Source organism: Amblyraja radiata, chromosome 10 (assembly GCF_010909765.2).
Source record: "Amblyraja radiata isolate CabotCenter1 chromosome 10, sAmbRad1.1.pri, whole genome shotgun sequence".
Classification (NCBI taxonomy): domain Eukaryota; kingdom Metazoa; phylum Chordata; class Chondrichthyes; order Rajiformes; family Rajidae; genus Amblyraja; species Amblyraja radiata.
The window spans coordinates 40,346,491-40,359,240 of record NC_045965.1 but is presented as its reverse complement, the minus strand read 5'-3'; the positions used below and the strand labels follow the sequence as shown (position 1 = coordinate 40,359,240).

Sequence of the window (12,750 nt, the reverse complement as noted above, 5' to 3'; positions counted from 1 at the left end):
CCACACGCAAACAGGATGAACAGCACCTAATACTTGGCTTGGGTAGCTTACACCCAAATGGTATGAACATTGAATTTTCCATTTTTGGTAACTTCTATAACCCCCTCCCCCTTCTTCCCCTATCCCCGCCACCTCCCCCCCCCCCCCCCCCATCTCCTCTGTGACCTAGCTGGACTCACATTTATTTATCCCCTTCGACCTAGATTCCTTCCTCTAGCTTCACAATTTGCAACTCTTTAATCCTTATGTCTCACACCTTCTGTCTTTTCATCTCTGGCCTTTGTTCAACCATATGCTCAGCAAAAGCTCTCCTCAGCTGTATCCTGCCAGGCTTTGACCTGCCCCTCCTTACTTCCAGCTTCCTTCCTCACCTTACAATTAGTCTGAAGAAGAGTCCCGACTCGAATCATTACCCAATCATCATAAGACTATAATTTTCCAAATTAAGTGGGAAGCCACAAAAGCAAATGTTTTTATTGAGCTCTAGGTCTAGGGTTTGGGTTTTACAGGGCAGCATTGCATTTACTTTATTGAATGTTGTTAAGCGATTGTTATTCAGTGACTGGGCAGCCAATTTGGACATAGCAAGCTCCAAGTAACAACAACATAGTAATACAAAAGAATAATATCACAGTTGCCGATGACTGGAAACTAAAACTAACTACTAGAAATACTCAAAACAGTCAGCAGCATTTAGGGGAAAGACACAGAGTTCACATCTTAGGTTACCAGAGCATGTTAATGACTGAATAATCTGCATTTAGTTGCCTTGACGAAGGGATAAATATTAAGCAGGACCCCAAGCATCACTTCATTGATGGTACGAAATCTTTCCCCAGAACATAGGTATCAAAATCCAGGGGACATACGAGAACAAGAGCGGAGAGGATTAAAAAAAAGATTTGAGGAAGAAAATTTGTCAAGTGGGCGGTGGAAATGGATACTCTCAACATTTAAACGCTATCCAGAAAAGCAATTGGTGGGCTGAAAGGCCTGTCTCTCTACTATAGACTTTTAAGTTCTTATTCAAAAATAATGCAATATGCCTGCAACGACAGATTGGGTCTTGGTTTAACCTATCATCCCAAAGCAGATTAAATCTATTGATTAAATCTGATAAGAGAAAGGTGATGCACTTTGGGAGGATTAATAAGGATAGGATATGCACAATGAATAGTGGGGCCCATGGAAGGGTTGAGAAAGAGGGATCTCAGTGTGTAAGTCCAAGGATCCTTGAAGGTAGCAAGACAGGTAGATAAGCTGGTGAAGAAGGCATATGGATATCAAGAAGGTGATTGGAATCTGGAAAACACTACCTGATAGTGGAGGTGGATACCCTCAACTTCCAATTAAATAACTGAACAAGGACTTGGATTATCAACACATAGACGGCTGCAGACCAAGTGCCGGTAAATGGGAGTAGTATAGATAGTACATAATTATCAGACAGGTATGTTTCTACGATGTACGACTACGAATCCATGAGGTTATCCCAAAATTGTGTGCAACCACAACTATTAGGAAGAGCTATCCCACTAATAAATATACTCAACGCTATAAAGCATACCTATTGTAAACATTACTGTGTCAGCTAACTGCACATTGCTGATGTTTATCCTTGGGATAAGACCAATCAATCCTGGAATTACATCGGAATAGTTGACATCATTGGTTTCTGCAATAGATTGAAACCCATACAAACAGGCTTCAATGTGCTAAACAGAAAGAGAAAACAATTATGCAATACATCAAGTTACGCACTTTTCAATTATAAAGAAATCAGGATACCAGTTACTCAAAATGTAAATTAAATACAATATTTCTAACAAATTGAACACAAATATTTTATTAGTACAGTGGTGTAGCAATCTAGTATTTACCTGCCATGACGTTGGTTGTTCAGTGTTAGTTAAAAGTCTTCCCAATTTGTCGTATAGATTACTTAGCAGTTCAGCTCCCAGCATTTCATAGACATACATCAGAGTGTCAGAGATATCAACTCTGCCACGAAAAGATACATTTTGTTATGTAATTATAGATTATAAATGTGTTTACAACAAAAATACTCAGAATTAATTTAAACATACAATTGAATATCCAACTATTTTAAAGTTTGAAAATTGTAACACAATCCTTTATGTCAAAAATTGAAATGGAGCATTTATCCAGCACTTTTGGCCAGTGTTTAACATGTAATAAGAGATACGATAATTAGGAATTTATGATTCTGGCATGAGAACGCAAGAAATAGGACCAGGACACTGTCATACGTATGGCTTCACCCAATTCCTCCATTTAATAGATTCATAGCAGACTCTGACTTGAATCCCAGTTTCCTACCAGAAACTGTAGAAGTGCCAAGTATCTTAAATCTATTAATTTTGATAACACTAAATGACAACATCCATGATCCTCTAGGATAGGGATCTACAAATATTTCAATAACTGATTTGGCAATGTTCATTGAGCAATGTTATTTCAGCACCTGTTCTACAAGCTCTGCAAATTGTATCATGGGGTCTTTTAAATCAACCTCAGAAAGCCAAGTGCATTAGTTTAAATTCTCAACCAAAAGTCAGCATCTCTGGCAACACATTTAATATTTGCTAGACCAAGTGCTCCCAACGCGTTTGCGGGGGGGGGGGGGGCGGCATGCGGCGTCACACACACTAACCACTCCCACACACACACTAACTATCCCCCTTGATATTATATTAATATTATTAATTTGCTCCTTTTACCCCATAACCGCCCTATCCACTGATGCATAGCCCCCAACTCGCAGGCGCATCAAGAGGGAGGGTAGAGAGTGAGGGCAGAGAGAGAATGGGGAGAGACAGAGAGAGAGGCAGAGGCAGAAGGGCAGGAGACAGAGGGAGAGGGGGTGGGAATGGAGGGGGAGAGGTGGGGGGAGGGAGGGGGGATGTGGAGGGAAGGGGGTAGGGGAGGGGTAGAGGGGATGGGAGGGTGTGGAGGGGGGAAGGGGGTTTAGGGGAGGGAGGGCAGGGTAGGGCAGGAGGTTGGTGGAGAGGAAGGGGGAGGGAGAGAGAGAGAGAGGGGGAGAGAGAGGGGGGGAGAGAGAGGGGGGGAGAGAGAGGGGGGAGAGAGAGGGGGGGAGAGAGAGGGGGGGGGAGAGAGAGGGGGGGGAGATAGAGGGGGGGAGAGAGAGGGGGGGGAGAGAGAGGGGGGAGGAAGAGAGAGAGAGGGGGGGGGGAGAGAGAGAGAGAGAGAGAGAGGGAGGAAGAGAGAGGGGGGGAGGAAGAGACAGAGAGAGAGAGAGAGGGGGGAGGAAGAGAGAGAGGGAGGAGATAGAGAGAGAGAGAGGGCGGCCGGAGACGTCTGGGCTGATGGGACACCGGCCCCCAGGCCCAGCACAGAGAAGCACCAACCTCAGCTCACCTCCGCCTCTCCCGCCGGGCCAACCGACAGCCCAGACCGACAACACCAGCGGCCCTGGACCCACAGGACCCACAGCCAGTGCCAACTCCAGCCAACCCCGCTCCAAATCCAGAGCCGCTATGGCAACAAGTGCCAGTTCGCCCACGGCCTCAGCCACTACCCCAAGTACAAGCCATACCATGCACACCACCGGCTTCTGGCCCTACGATACCCGCTGCCACTTCATCCACAACCCTGAGGAGGAGCGAGGGCCCCAGCCTTGCCTGCGCCAGAGCAGCAGCCTGGGCTCAGCCTCCTCCGGCCTGGCATTAGACTGGGCCGCTCTGCGGGCGGCCTTCAGCCCCGACCTGGAGTTACAGCTGACCCGGACTCTGAGCTTGGGGCTGGGCAAGGGAGGGGGAGGAGGTGGCTGCTCCCGCCAGCACCACCATCACCAACAGTACCCTCAGCTCCAGCGGGCGCCCGGCCTGCCTATGGCCGGCAGGAGCCCATCCGCAGACTCTCTCTCCGACCAAGACGACTGCAGTAGCAGCGGCTCCGAGTTGCCCATCTTCGAGAAGGGCCGACAGCTACCCATCTTCAGCAGGATCTCGGTGTCGGACTGAGGGGAGGGGGTGGAGGTGGAGGGCTGCCGGCCAACCCGGCGGGATAGGCAGAGCCGAGCTGGAGCCAGCGGCTGCAAGTCCGGGGCTGCCCCGCAAGCCCAGGGCCACCCTGGACACCTCTGGACAGGGATGGGACACCAGGGAGGAGACGGGCCAACAGCAACTCAACAGCATCCGCAGCGACGGAGAGCCGACCCCGACCACGGACGAAATGCAAGCCTGCACACAATGAAGCACCACCGTTGCCAATATTGTTTTATAGCTGGTGATCTATGACCTGGGCATGCGCATTCAGAATACCGAACTTGCTTATTCAAGTAAAGGTTAATGCAAAATATTCGGAAGCATAAAACGTGAAAAATCCTTCACCTATCTTTGTGATAATGCCTATTATAGCAGCTCCTAAAATGATCACCCCCTCCAAATACAATCAGATTATTCCGAGAATGAAGTTCCAAATCACACATTCATATCATTCGTCCACTCACTTAATGAAGCTTACTGCAAGATACTGATCAACAGCAACTAAATACATGGTCCTTTTTCAAGAATATCTACTAAATTATATCCTGCCCTTGAGTGGATGTGTTAAAAGACCTCCTCGTGACAACAAGGGTGGCATCAGGAATTCACAAAACAATTTTTTTTTTTAAATCAGAAGCATGAAACAAATCACCCATCTGCAAAGTGGTAAAATATACTGCGAGTGATCAATAATCTGCAAAGTACCATCAGCAACTGTTCAACAATCAACAAACGAGGTGGAGGAGGAGCCATCTTGATGAACGGCTGCTAGCCAGCAGCCGTCCGTTTTAAATTCGTTTTTTTAATAGTTTTTAGTGAGTCCTGTTTTTTTGTTTGTAGGGGATATGGTCTTTTAATGTGGGGGGTAGGTGTAACTTTATTTCTAGGTCCCTACCTGGTCGGTGTGGCAGCCTTTTCTCCGGGCTGCCCGTCGACCCGTCCTCGTGGCCTACCTGCGGGCTTGGAGCACCGTTTCCTGGCGGGGACAGCCCAGCACCTCGGCCTCGGCACAGCGTTGGAGCGCTGGAGCGGAGCGGGCGATGCCTTGCCTGGGTCGCCGCGCTGGAGCGACGCGCTGGAGCTCTGGCGAGCTGGACCGCCGAGAGCAACATCTCCGGGCTGCGGGTCTGCGGAGCGGAGAGGCGGCGTGCGGAGAGGCGGCAGTGCGGAGAGGCGGCGCCGACTTTATCATCGGGAGCCTGGGAGCTCCAAACCGGCGCGGCCTTGTCGGCTTCGGCAGCCGCGGGCTCCAACCAGGAAGCGGCCGTTCCAGGTGGCCCAGCCGCCGAAAGGACTCTCCCGACGCCGGGGCAAGTCCACCCGGTGAGAACGGCCAGGGACATCGGGCCTCCGTAGAGGCAATTGCAGTGGCCTCAATAGGCCTGACTTTGGGGTGAACATGGGATGGGGACTGGACATTGTGCCTTCCTCCACAGTGCTACCCACTGTGGGGGGATGATTTTTTTGTCTAATTGTAGTCCTGTAGGTCTGTGTCCAAGATGGCTGCCGTGAAGAGAGTGGACGCTAGCGCGCTTTGGCTGCCGCTGCTCTCTCTTCACACTGTGTTTTTGATTTTCTGTTTTTGGATTGAATTCTGTTTTTAATTTGTGTCTCTGTGATGTCTTTTTTACCTGTTCTATTCCGATTATATGTTTTTATTCCGATTACTATGTAAGGTGTCCTTGAGATGTCTGAAAGGCGCCCATTAAATAAAATTTATTATTATTATTATTAACAATCATTATGTTTCAACCATCAGAAAGCTTAGAAAAGCACATGAGGCTTGCAGTTCTACAAACACCTAAACAATTGCTTCCTGACCTGTATATTCTAAATTGTTCTTTTTCATCAGAGGACCATGAGGAATATTCTTCATCTGAAGGGAACTGAGCCTTGTGCAGAAGGACATCAACTAATTGAAAGTAAACGGGACGATAAACTTGTAGATACACCACCTGTTTCTCAGCTTCAAATGACATTATGTCATCCTAGATGTCACAAGAGAAAAATTATTTTAATTAATTAATTTTAAAAGCATTAAGTGGAATGAAAGGAAACAAGCTTAACAAATCTTCAGGAAAACAAAACAGATTCCTCTTCAGTTTTCAGAAATAATACGCAACCGCACATCTTGAAATTAAAATCTATTCCTCATGTGGAAAACATGTTTACCAAACTATCCAAAATATTTTTTGTTGAGAATTATATTTTTGACATCCAAACTGCTTACTTCCTATGTTAAAAATAAAGCACAAAGTAAACATTCAATTTTCTTTCAGCTCAGTCAGCTTCTGACAAAGACAAAAGCTGGAATAACCAGGTTCACACCTGATTCTATCTCTGGCCTTTGCTCAAAAATCTGCCTTTTATTGCCTGAGGTCATCTGTTGCCAACTGTGAGTTGTCCAACCTCCTTTCATTTTCAGTTTTCTTCCCCTATTCTGCCCTACAATCCGTCTGAATAAGGGTCCCAACCAGAAACATTATCTACCCACTTTCTCCTGACCCGCTGAGTTAATCCTACATTTTATGTCTATCTTTGGTATAAACTAGCATTTGCAGTTCCATGTTATTACCTTCTTCTGCCAGTCAACATTGTTTAGATACAATTGAATTTCTACCAAAAGGTGCCCATTAGCTCTAAATAGATAATGGAAAGGTCTAGAAACTTTAAAGCTAAAAGGTGGAAAAAACAAATGGAGTAAAGTAACAGACTAACATGACAAGATTTTTGGCCTCTCAAAACTATCTAGCACAGGCCAACAGGTTGGGGATAAAGCAGTTAGAAGTGATATCTAATGAGAGTATCTATAGGCAAGAAACTGAGGGGCCAAGAACGTGACTTCCATTTAGTGGCTACAGAAGGTGCATCATCCTAATGAGATTGTGCATATGTGCATTATAATTTTAACATTAAAATTCTCATATTGGATGCTTGATATCGCAGTGAGTAATTGTCCAGCTTTTATAGTGCCCGAACTGATGAAGCAGTTATGGTCATAAGTTCATAAATTATGAGCAGAATTATAAGAGTTGAACCCGTACTATGTGTCAGTTAAGTGAACTTGCAATAGGCTAAAAGACATTATGGAACAAGATGGGGCATCCAGAACCAGTAGTCACAATCTCAAAATAAATGGTTTGCCATTAAGGACCAAGATTTTTTTTAAATTCCATCACCCAGATGAAAAGAACTCTTTGCAATTCACTACCCAATGCAGTTTGAAGGCAAAATGTGTTGGTATAGTTTTATTATTGTCACATGTACTGATTACAGTGAAAAGATTTCAGTGTGGACTATCCAGTTAAATCACTCAGTCATGATTTCCCCCCCCCGAAGTTGGAGCAAAAGGGAGGGCCAAATTGCCGACCCCTGCTTCGACTTGTGTTTTGTAAACATTATATCAATATCACTTTGATCTGCATACTGGAACAAAAACAATCCTGATTGATCTTCTGTACATCTTCCTTTCCCTTTCCTTATGCAGGGTCCACTATCAGCTCACAGAATTAACACCAATTATAACAAATGTACAAAATAGTCACCTTTTTAGGCTTTTTTACTCAAAAAGGCTCAACACTAACAATTTATATTAACATAGCTGTTTACAGTTGTATAAGAGGACTTAAAGCCATTTTGCACATCATCAAATTATCAAGACGATAATTAAAAATGTTTTGCACCATCAAACATAGAAATTGGATTTATCTTCCATTATAAAGTTCAATGTCGATCAAAAGTTAATGAGCATGTGAATCCAATCATGAAATTTATTCCATAACTAAATGTTGAGGCAAGAGTGCAACATTTATAGAAGTTGCAGGTCACGTTTCTTTGTTTAAAGGAGATTGGGAGTGGAAAATACTCGCATTTGGAAGAGTTTGGACTAATTAGGGAAAGTCAGCATGACCTTGTCCGAGGCAGGCTACTTCGTACTTACTTGGTTGAGTTCTTTTGAGGAGGTGACTGATGAAGGTAGGGCAGTAGATGTCGTCTATATGGACTTCACAAGGAATTTGACAACGTTCCTCATGGTCAGCTGATCCAGAAGATTAAGATGCATGGGATCCACAATGACCAAATAGTTTAGATTTAGAACTGGCTTACCCATAAAAGACCAAATAGTGATGAAAGTGTGTTATTCTGGCTGAAGGTCTGTGACCAGAAGTGTTTCGCAAGGATCTGTGCTGGAATCTTTGTTGTTTGTGACAACAAATTACTCAGACAAAAATACAGAGGAGTTGGTTAGTAAATTTCCAGACGACACAAAAATTGGTGGAATTAGACAGTGAAGGCAGCTGTCAAATGCGTACAGCACATCAGATACAGAAATAGCGGTTGGGAGTTAAATCTGGGAAAGTTTAAAGGAGATGTGTGGAGCAGGTTGTTGGACACACTGTTAGGGCTCCTGCTGGAAGCAGATACGATAGTGTAGTTTTAGAGATGTTTAGATAAGACATTAATACATAGGGAATGGAGGAATATGGATCATGTGTAGGCAGAAGTTTAATTTGGCATCATTTTCAGCACAGACATTTATGGTCCGAAGGATCTGTTCTGTGCTGGTTGGTCTACATTCGAAGTCAATTTTTCAGACATCAGTATTGGCAGCCCTGTGGATCCCTGAGGATCCTAGCTTTCAATGAAACGTTTACTGAAAACACAGTATCATCTGTTCAGCTGGCACTATATTTCATCCATAAATCACTACATGCTGTTCTGATTATTAAACCATTTTCGCAAATCATTGCTGGCACAAACCAAAATTTTAATATTAATTTTATTATGAGAATTTATATTTAGGTCGCATAAAATTACTAGTACTTCAAGAGCTTTGTTACTTTCATAAATTGCTTATTATAAACTGTCCTGTAATACTGAAGTTGAAAATAAGCAACTGACTGGGAATAAGAATACACCTTTGCAGTCATCTTTAGCAAGGAGCGCACCAATTCCCAACATCCTAACATACACAATGTGCTGCAATGCATCACTGTATCAAAATCGAAGCAACACTCCCACTGTTCCCACACAAAAAAAAACAGTTGAATGGTAAATCATGAAAGATAAGAAATAACTGATCACTGTCCTGAAATTCTAGTTATTAATTCAAAAGTGTATATTTATAAACATGTTTCAAAAAAATGAATCTCACAAGGTCTCATTGTATCAACGTTATGATTAATTGTGGTGCACCTTTACATGTTTTATAGTTATAGTTAAGAATCTGCACTCCTGATAAACAAGGCACCAGTAATGAACACATCAGCATTTCCAAACAGAAAGGCAGTAATTAGAAATCAGCACAGTGATCTGTTATTTCTTATCTTCCATGATTTACCGAGTAACTAAAGATACTTTAAATTGTTGTAATCATAGATACATAGAAAATAGGTGCAGGAATAGGCCAGTCGGCCCTTCGAGTCAGCACCACCATTCAATGTGATCATGGCTGATCATCCACAATCTACCCCGTTCCTGCCTTCTCCCCATATCCATTGATTCCGCTAGCCCCAAGAGCTCTATCTAACTATTTTTTGAATGCATCCAGTGAATCAGCCTCCACTGCCTTCTGGGACAGAGAATTCCACAAATTCACAACTCTCTGGGTGAAAAAGATTTTCCTCATCTCAGTCTAAATGGCCTACCCCTTATTCTTAATCACATGTATCTTCAGGAATATCCAAAATTTAAAAGGCACCATGCATTTTTGAACTCTGAATTGAAGAATGTTTCAGCAGAAGGGCATATGGAAAACTGATCATTATTTCAGATTCACTGTAGTTATGAAACGGGCAGATGCCAAAGCATTTAACTAGAAAAACGCAAATATAAATGGAACTAAAAAAGAATCCAGTCCAGGTAGACTGGAATAATGGATTAAAATGCAAAACAGTAAATGAGCCAATCTTTTAACATCTCAAACAAGTAGTTCAGAAAAAGGCGACAATCTTTGATGGCTTTGCCATGTATAATTCCATATAAATCAGACTTTCAAAGACTTAGCAATTACTGAAATGTTTAAGTTATAAATGAACAATGGAAAATAATTAGTGGTCATTCATTGTACAACATGCTGCTATTTATTTTTGTTAACGATGACTTTAAGAAGTTTTCATCTGCAGGGTTAACCTTTCATGGAGACACAAGTTTTACACAAAAAGACACAAAGAGCTGGAGTATCTCAACAGGTCAGGCAGCATCTCTGAAGAACATGGGATAGGTGATATTCCAGGTCAGGACCCTTCTGCAGTATGAAGAAGCATCACAACCCGAAACGTCACCTATTCATGATCTCCAGAGATGCTGCCTGATGGGCGATTTTTTAGGCAACTGCCGGCGACTGTCATAGTCGTAGCAGGTCGCCGAAAAACCGGCGACAACCTACGTCATCCTGGCGACAACCTACGACAGCACCTACATCAGGAGAAGTTAAGCTACGCTCAAACCCACTGTCGCCAAAAATGTTTCAACATGTTGAAAATTTAGCGGCGACCAGAAAGACGCTATGACTTTTTGCTCGACTGAGGAGACTACTCTCGGTGACCACCGGCGAACATGTGGCAACAAACTAGTCGCCTGTAGTTGCCTGAAAAATCGCCTAAGTGGGACAGGCCTATGACTCACTGTGTTATCTTTTCATGTTTTAATAGGACATGCACGCACACAGAGTATTTCTAATCTAAAATAATGGCATTCTGAAACTTAAAAGAAGAAATAATCAGCAAGTTAAGAAGCACACAAAGTTAATAATTTTTAGTGTTTGAATATTAACAATTTTCCTTAGAAATTTCCAAAAAGGTTCCTCTATATAACAGTGCAAAACTATGAGAAAAATCACTCTAAATTGGCATAATGCATTTGGAGCTTATATATGACCATAAATATATTGTTCATACCTGTAACGTGTACCAGAAGGTTAGGGTTAATGAGCTAGTAGTTTCATTTACTGGGTAGTGGCCTGGAATTCCAGTGCAAAACATTATCATGTTGACAAGTGCAAGAAATGTCTGCCAGTGTTCTACTTGCTCCAACAAGGCTCTGTATGGAAAACACGCAAGCTTTAGTTAAGAATGTTTACAGTAAATACATACCCATAGCATAATTCAGGAACAGAGAAAAGCAAAAGTAATTCATAAGACTGTAAAAGCTTCAGCTAATATTCAATATTTGAAAGCAGGTGTTTTAATATTAACTGCTGTTCGGTTCAATGATGAGTGGTTCTGATCTTACTGCAACCAAAGTGCTCACTGCAATGAGATAATTTAACTTTAACAGTGCCTCACACCAAAATATATACAATAAACCCTTGTTATAATGGACCATAGGGATAGAGGGATAGAGATCAATGGAGTCAGTTATTGCAGGTTGCCCGTAATAGAGTATCATTATATAAGTAGTAGAAACAAACAACTGTAGATGCTGGTTAAAAGGACACAAGGTGCTGGAGTAACTCAGCAGGTTAGGCAGTATCTCTGGAGAACATGGATAAGTGATGTTTCAGGTCGAGGCCCTTCTTCGGACTCTGGAACTGAGCCTAGAATCCAGGTGAGTTGTCGGCCCCAGCCTGCTGGAAGCCGGGGGCGAGGCCAGGATCAGTAGAGTCATAGCGGACTGCGGGTGGCCAGAGGAGTGTAAGTAAGGGTCGGTGGTGGCAGTGTCCATCATAAAGAGCTCAGTAATTACAAGGCTTTACTATACATTGACCTTTTCAGGGTGTTCGCAGAAATCACATAAAATTCAATTTTTTTCCTTCTACATATTTAAATTGTTCATTGTATTCAATTTTGTATGACAAATACTATTGTTATCCCTTCATGGACAGGCAACTGTATTAACCAAAAATTAAATTTACCCAGAAAAACTACATTAACCCTTCAGCACCTCGCCTCTAGTTTGATTTTTAGGTTCCTTTTTCCCCCCAGTGGTCAAGCTTTACTTTTATCTGAGAAGCAAAACATGTTTTTTTTTAACTAAAAATTTAAATGAATCACAGCCATAACTTAATAAGGGAAAAAAAATCTGAGATTATCAACATTAATTTTGCAGTTCTCCAAATGCACACTCACTTTGCTCCAACATTGCAAAAACTGCAAGATCTTAAATTTCCTCCCTAATGCTCTTCACCCTCCTGCCCTTCCTTCAACTCTTCTTTGACCTAGACTTCGACCGCCCCTTCGCGAGGGCTTCACCTGCCCCGACCACGGGAGAAAAATGAGGGAAGAAGATTAGACTTTATTGCCTTCCATCACAGTGAGGGATGTGGGGAATCAGCTGTGGTGGATGTTTATGTTAACTTTTATGTAGTTGTGTGTCTTGTTTTTTTTTAGTATGGCTGTATGGTAAAATTACTCCCTCTTCAGATCATTTAATTGTCAATGTGACTAGTCATTGCTCCATTATTTTGGCAGAAGTTAATTTAATGGCCAATGTCCTGATACATTTGTTTTATCTATTGATACAGTGTCTTCATATTTCTATTGGATTTCTTACACCCAAGATTTTCAATGGCATTAAAGTTCAAAATATCCACGACATTTTCACATCAGCACATCTGAAAAAGGTTTGTCACCTGGACCACAATTGATCATTTATGTAAAGGTTGTGTAACAGGTTTGTCACATACTCAAATTGAGCAGCATATGAAAATGTGAAGATCCAAATTAAAAAGCTCTACCTAAATATTTCAAATCCTTTGCTCAAGAAAAGCCACATGCAGTGT

The 12,750-nt window shown here is 42.6% G+C and overlaps 1 protein-coding gene across 1 annotated transcript in view; it reads right to left on the bottom strand.

Annotated features, from left to right (window-relative positions):
• Nucleotides 1-12,750, bottom strand: part of ipo13 (importin 13) — a 118,493-nt gene that overhangs the window by 67,244 nt on the left and 38,499 nt on the right. Inside the window, exons 4-7 of the mRNA XM_033028636.1 lie at nucleotides 10,928-11,069; nucleotides 5,850-6,016; nucleotides 1,881-2,001; nucleotides 1,568-1,715 (exon numbers count right to left, since the gene is read on the bottom strand). Of these exons, the coding sequence (XP_032884527.1) occupies nucleotides 1,568-1,715; nucleotides 1,881-2,001; nucleotides 5,850-6,016; nucleotides 10,928-11,069 (578 nt within the window). The remainder of the gene's footprint in view (nucleotides 1-1,567; nucleotides 1,716-1,880; nucleotides 2,002-5,849; nucleotides 6,017-10,927; nucleotides 11,070-12,750) is intronic.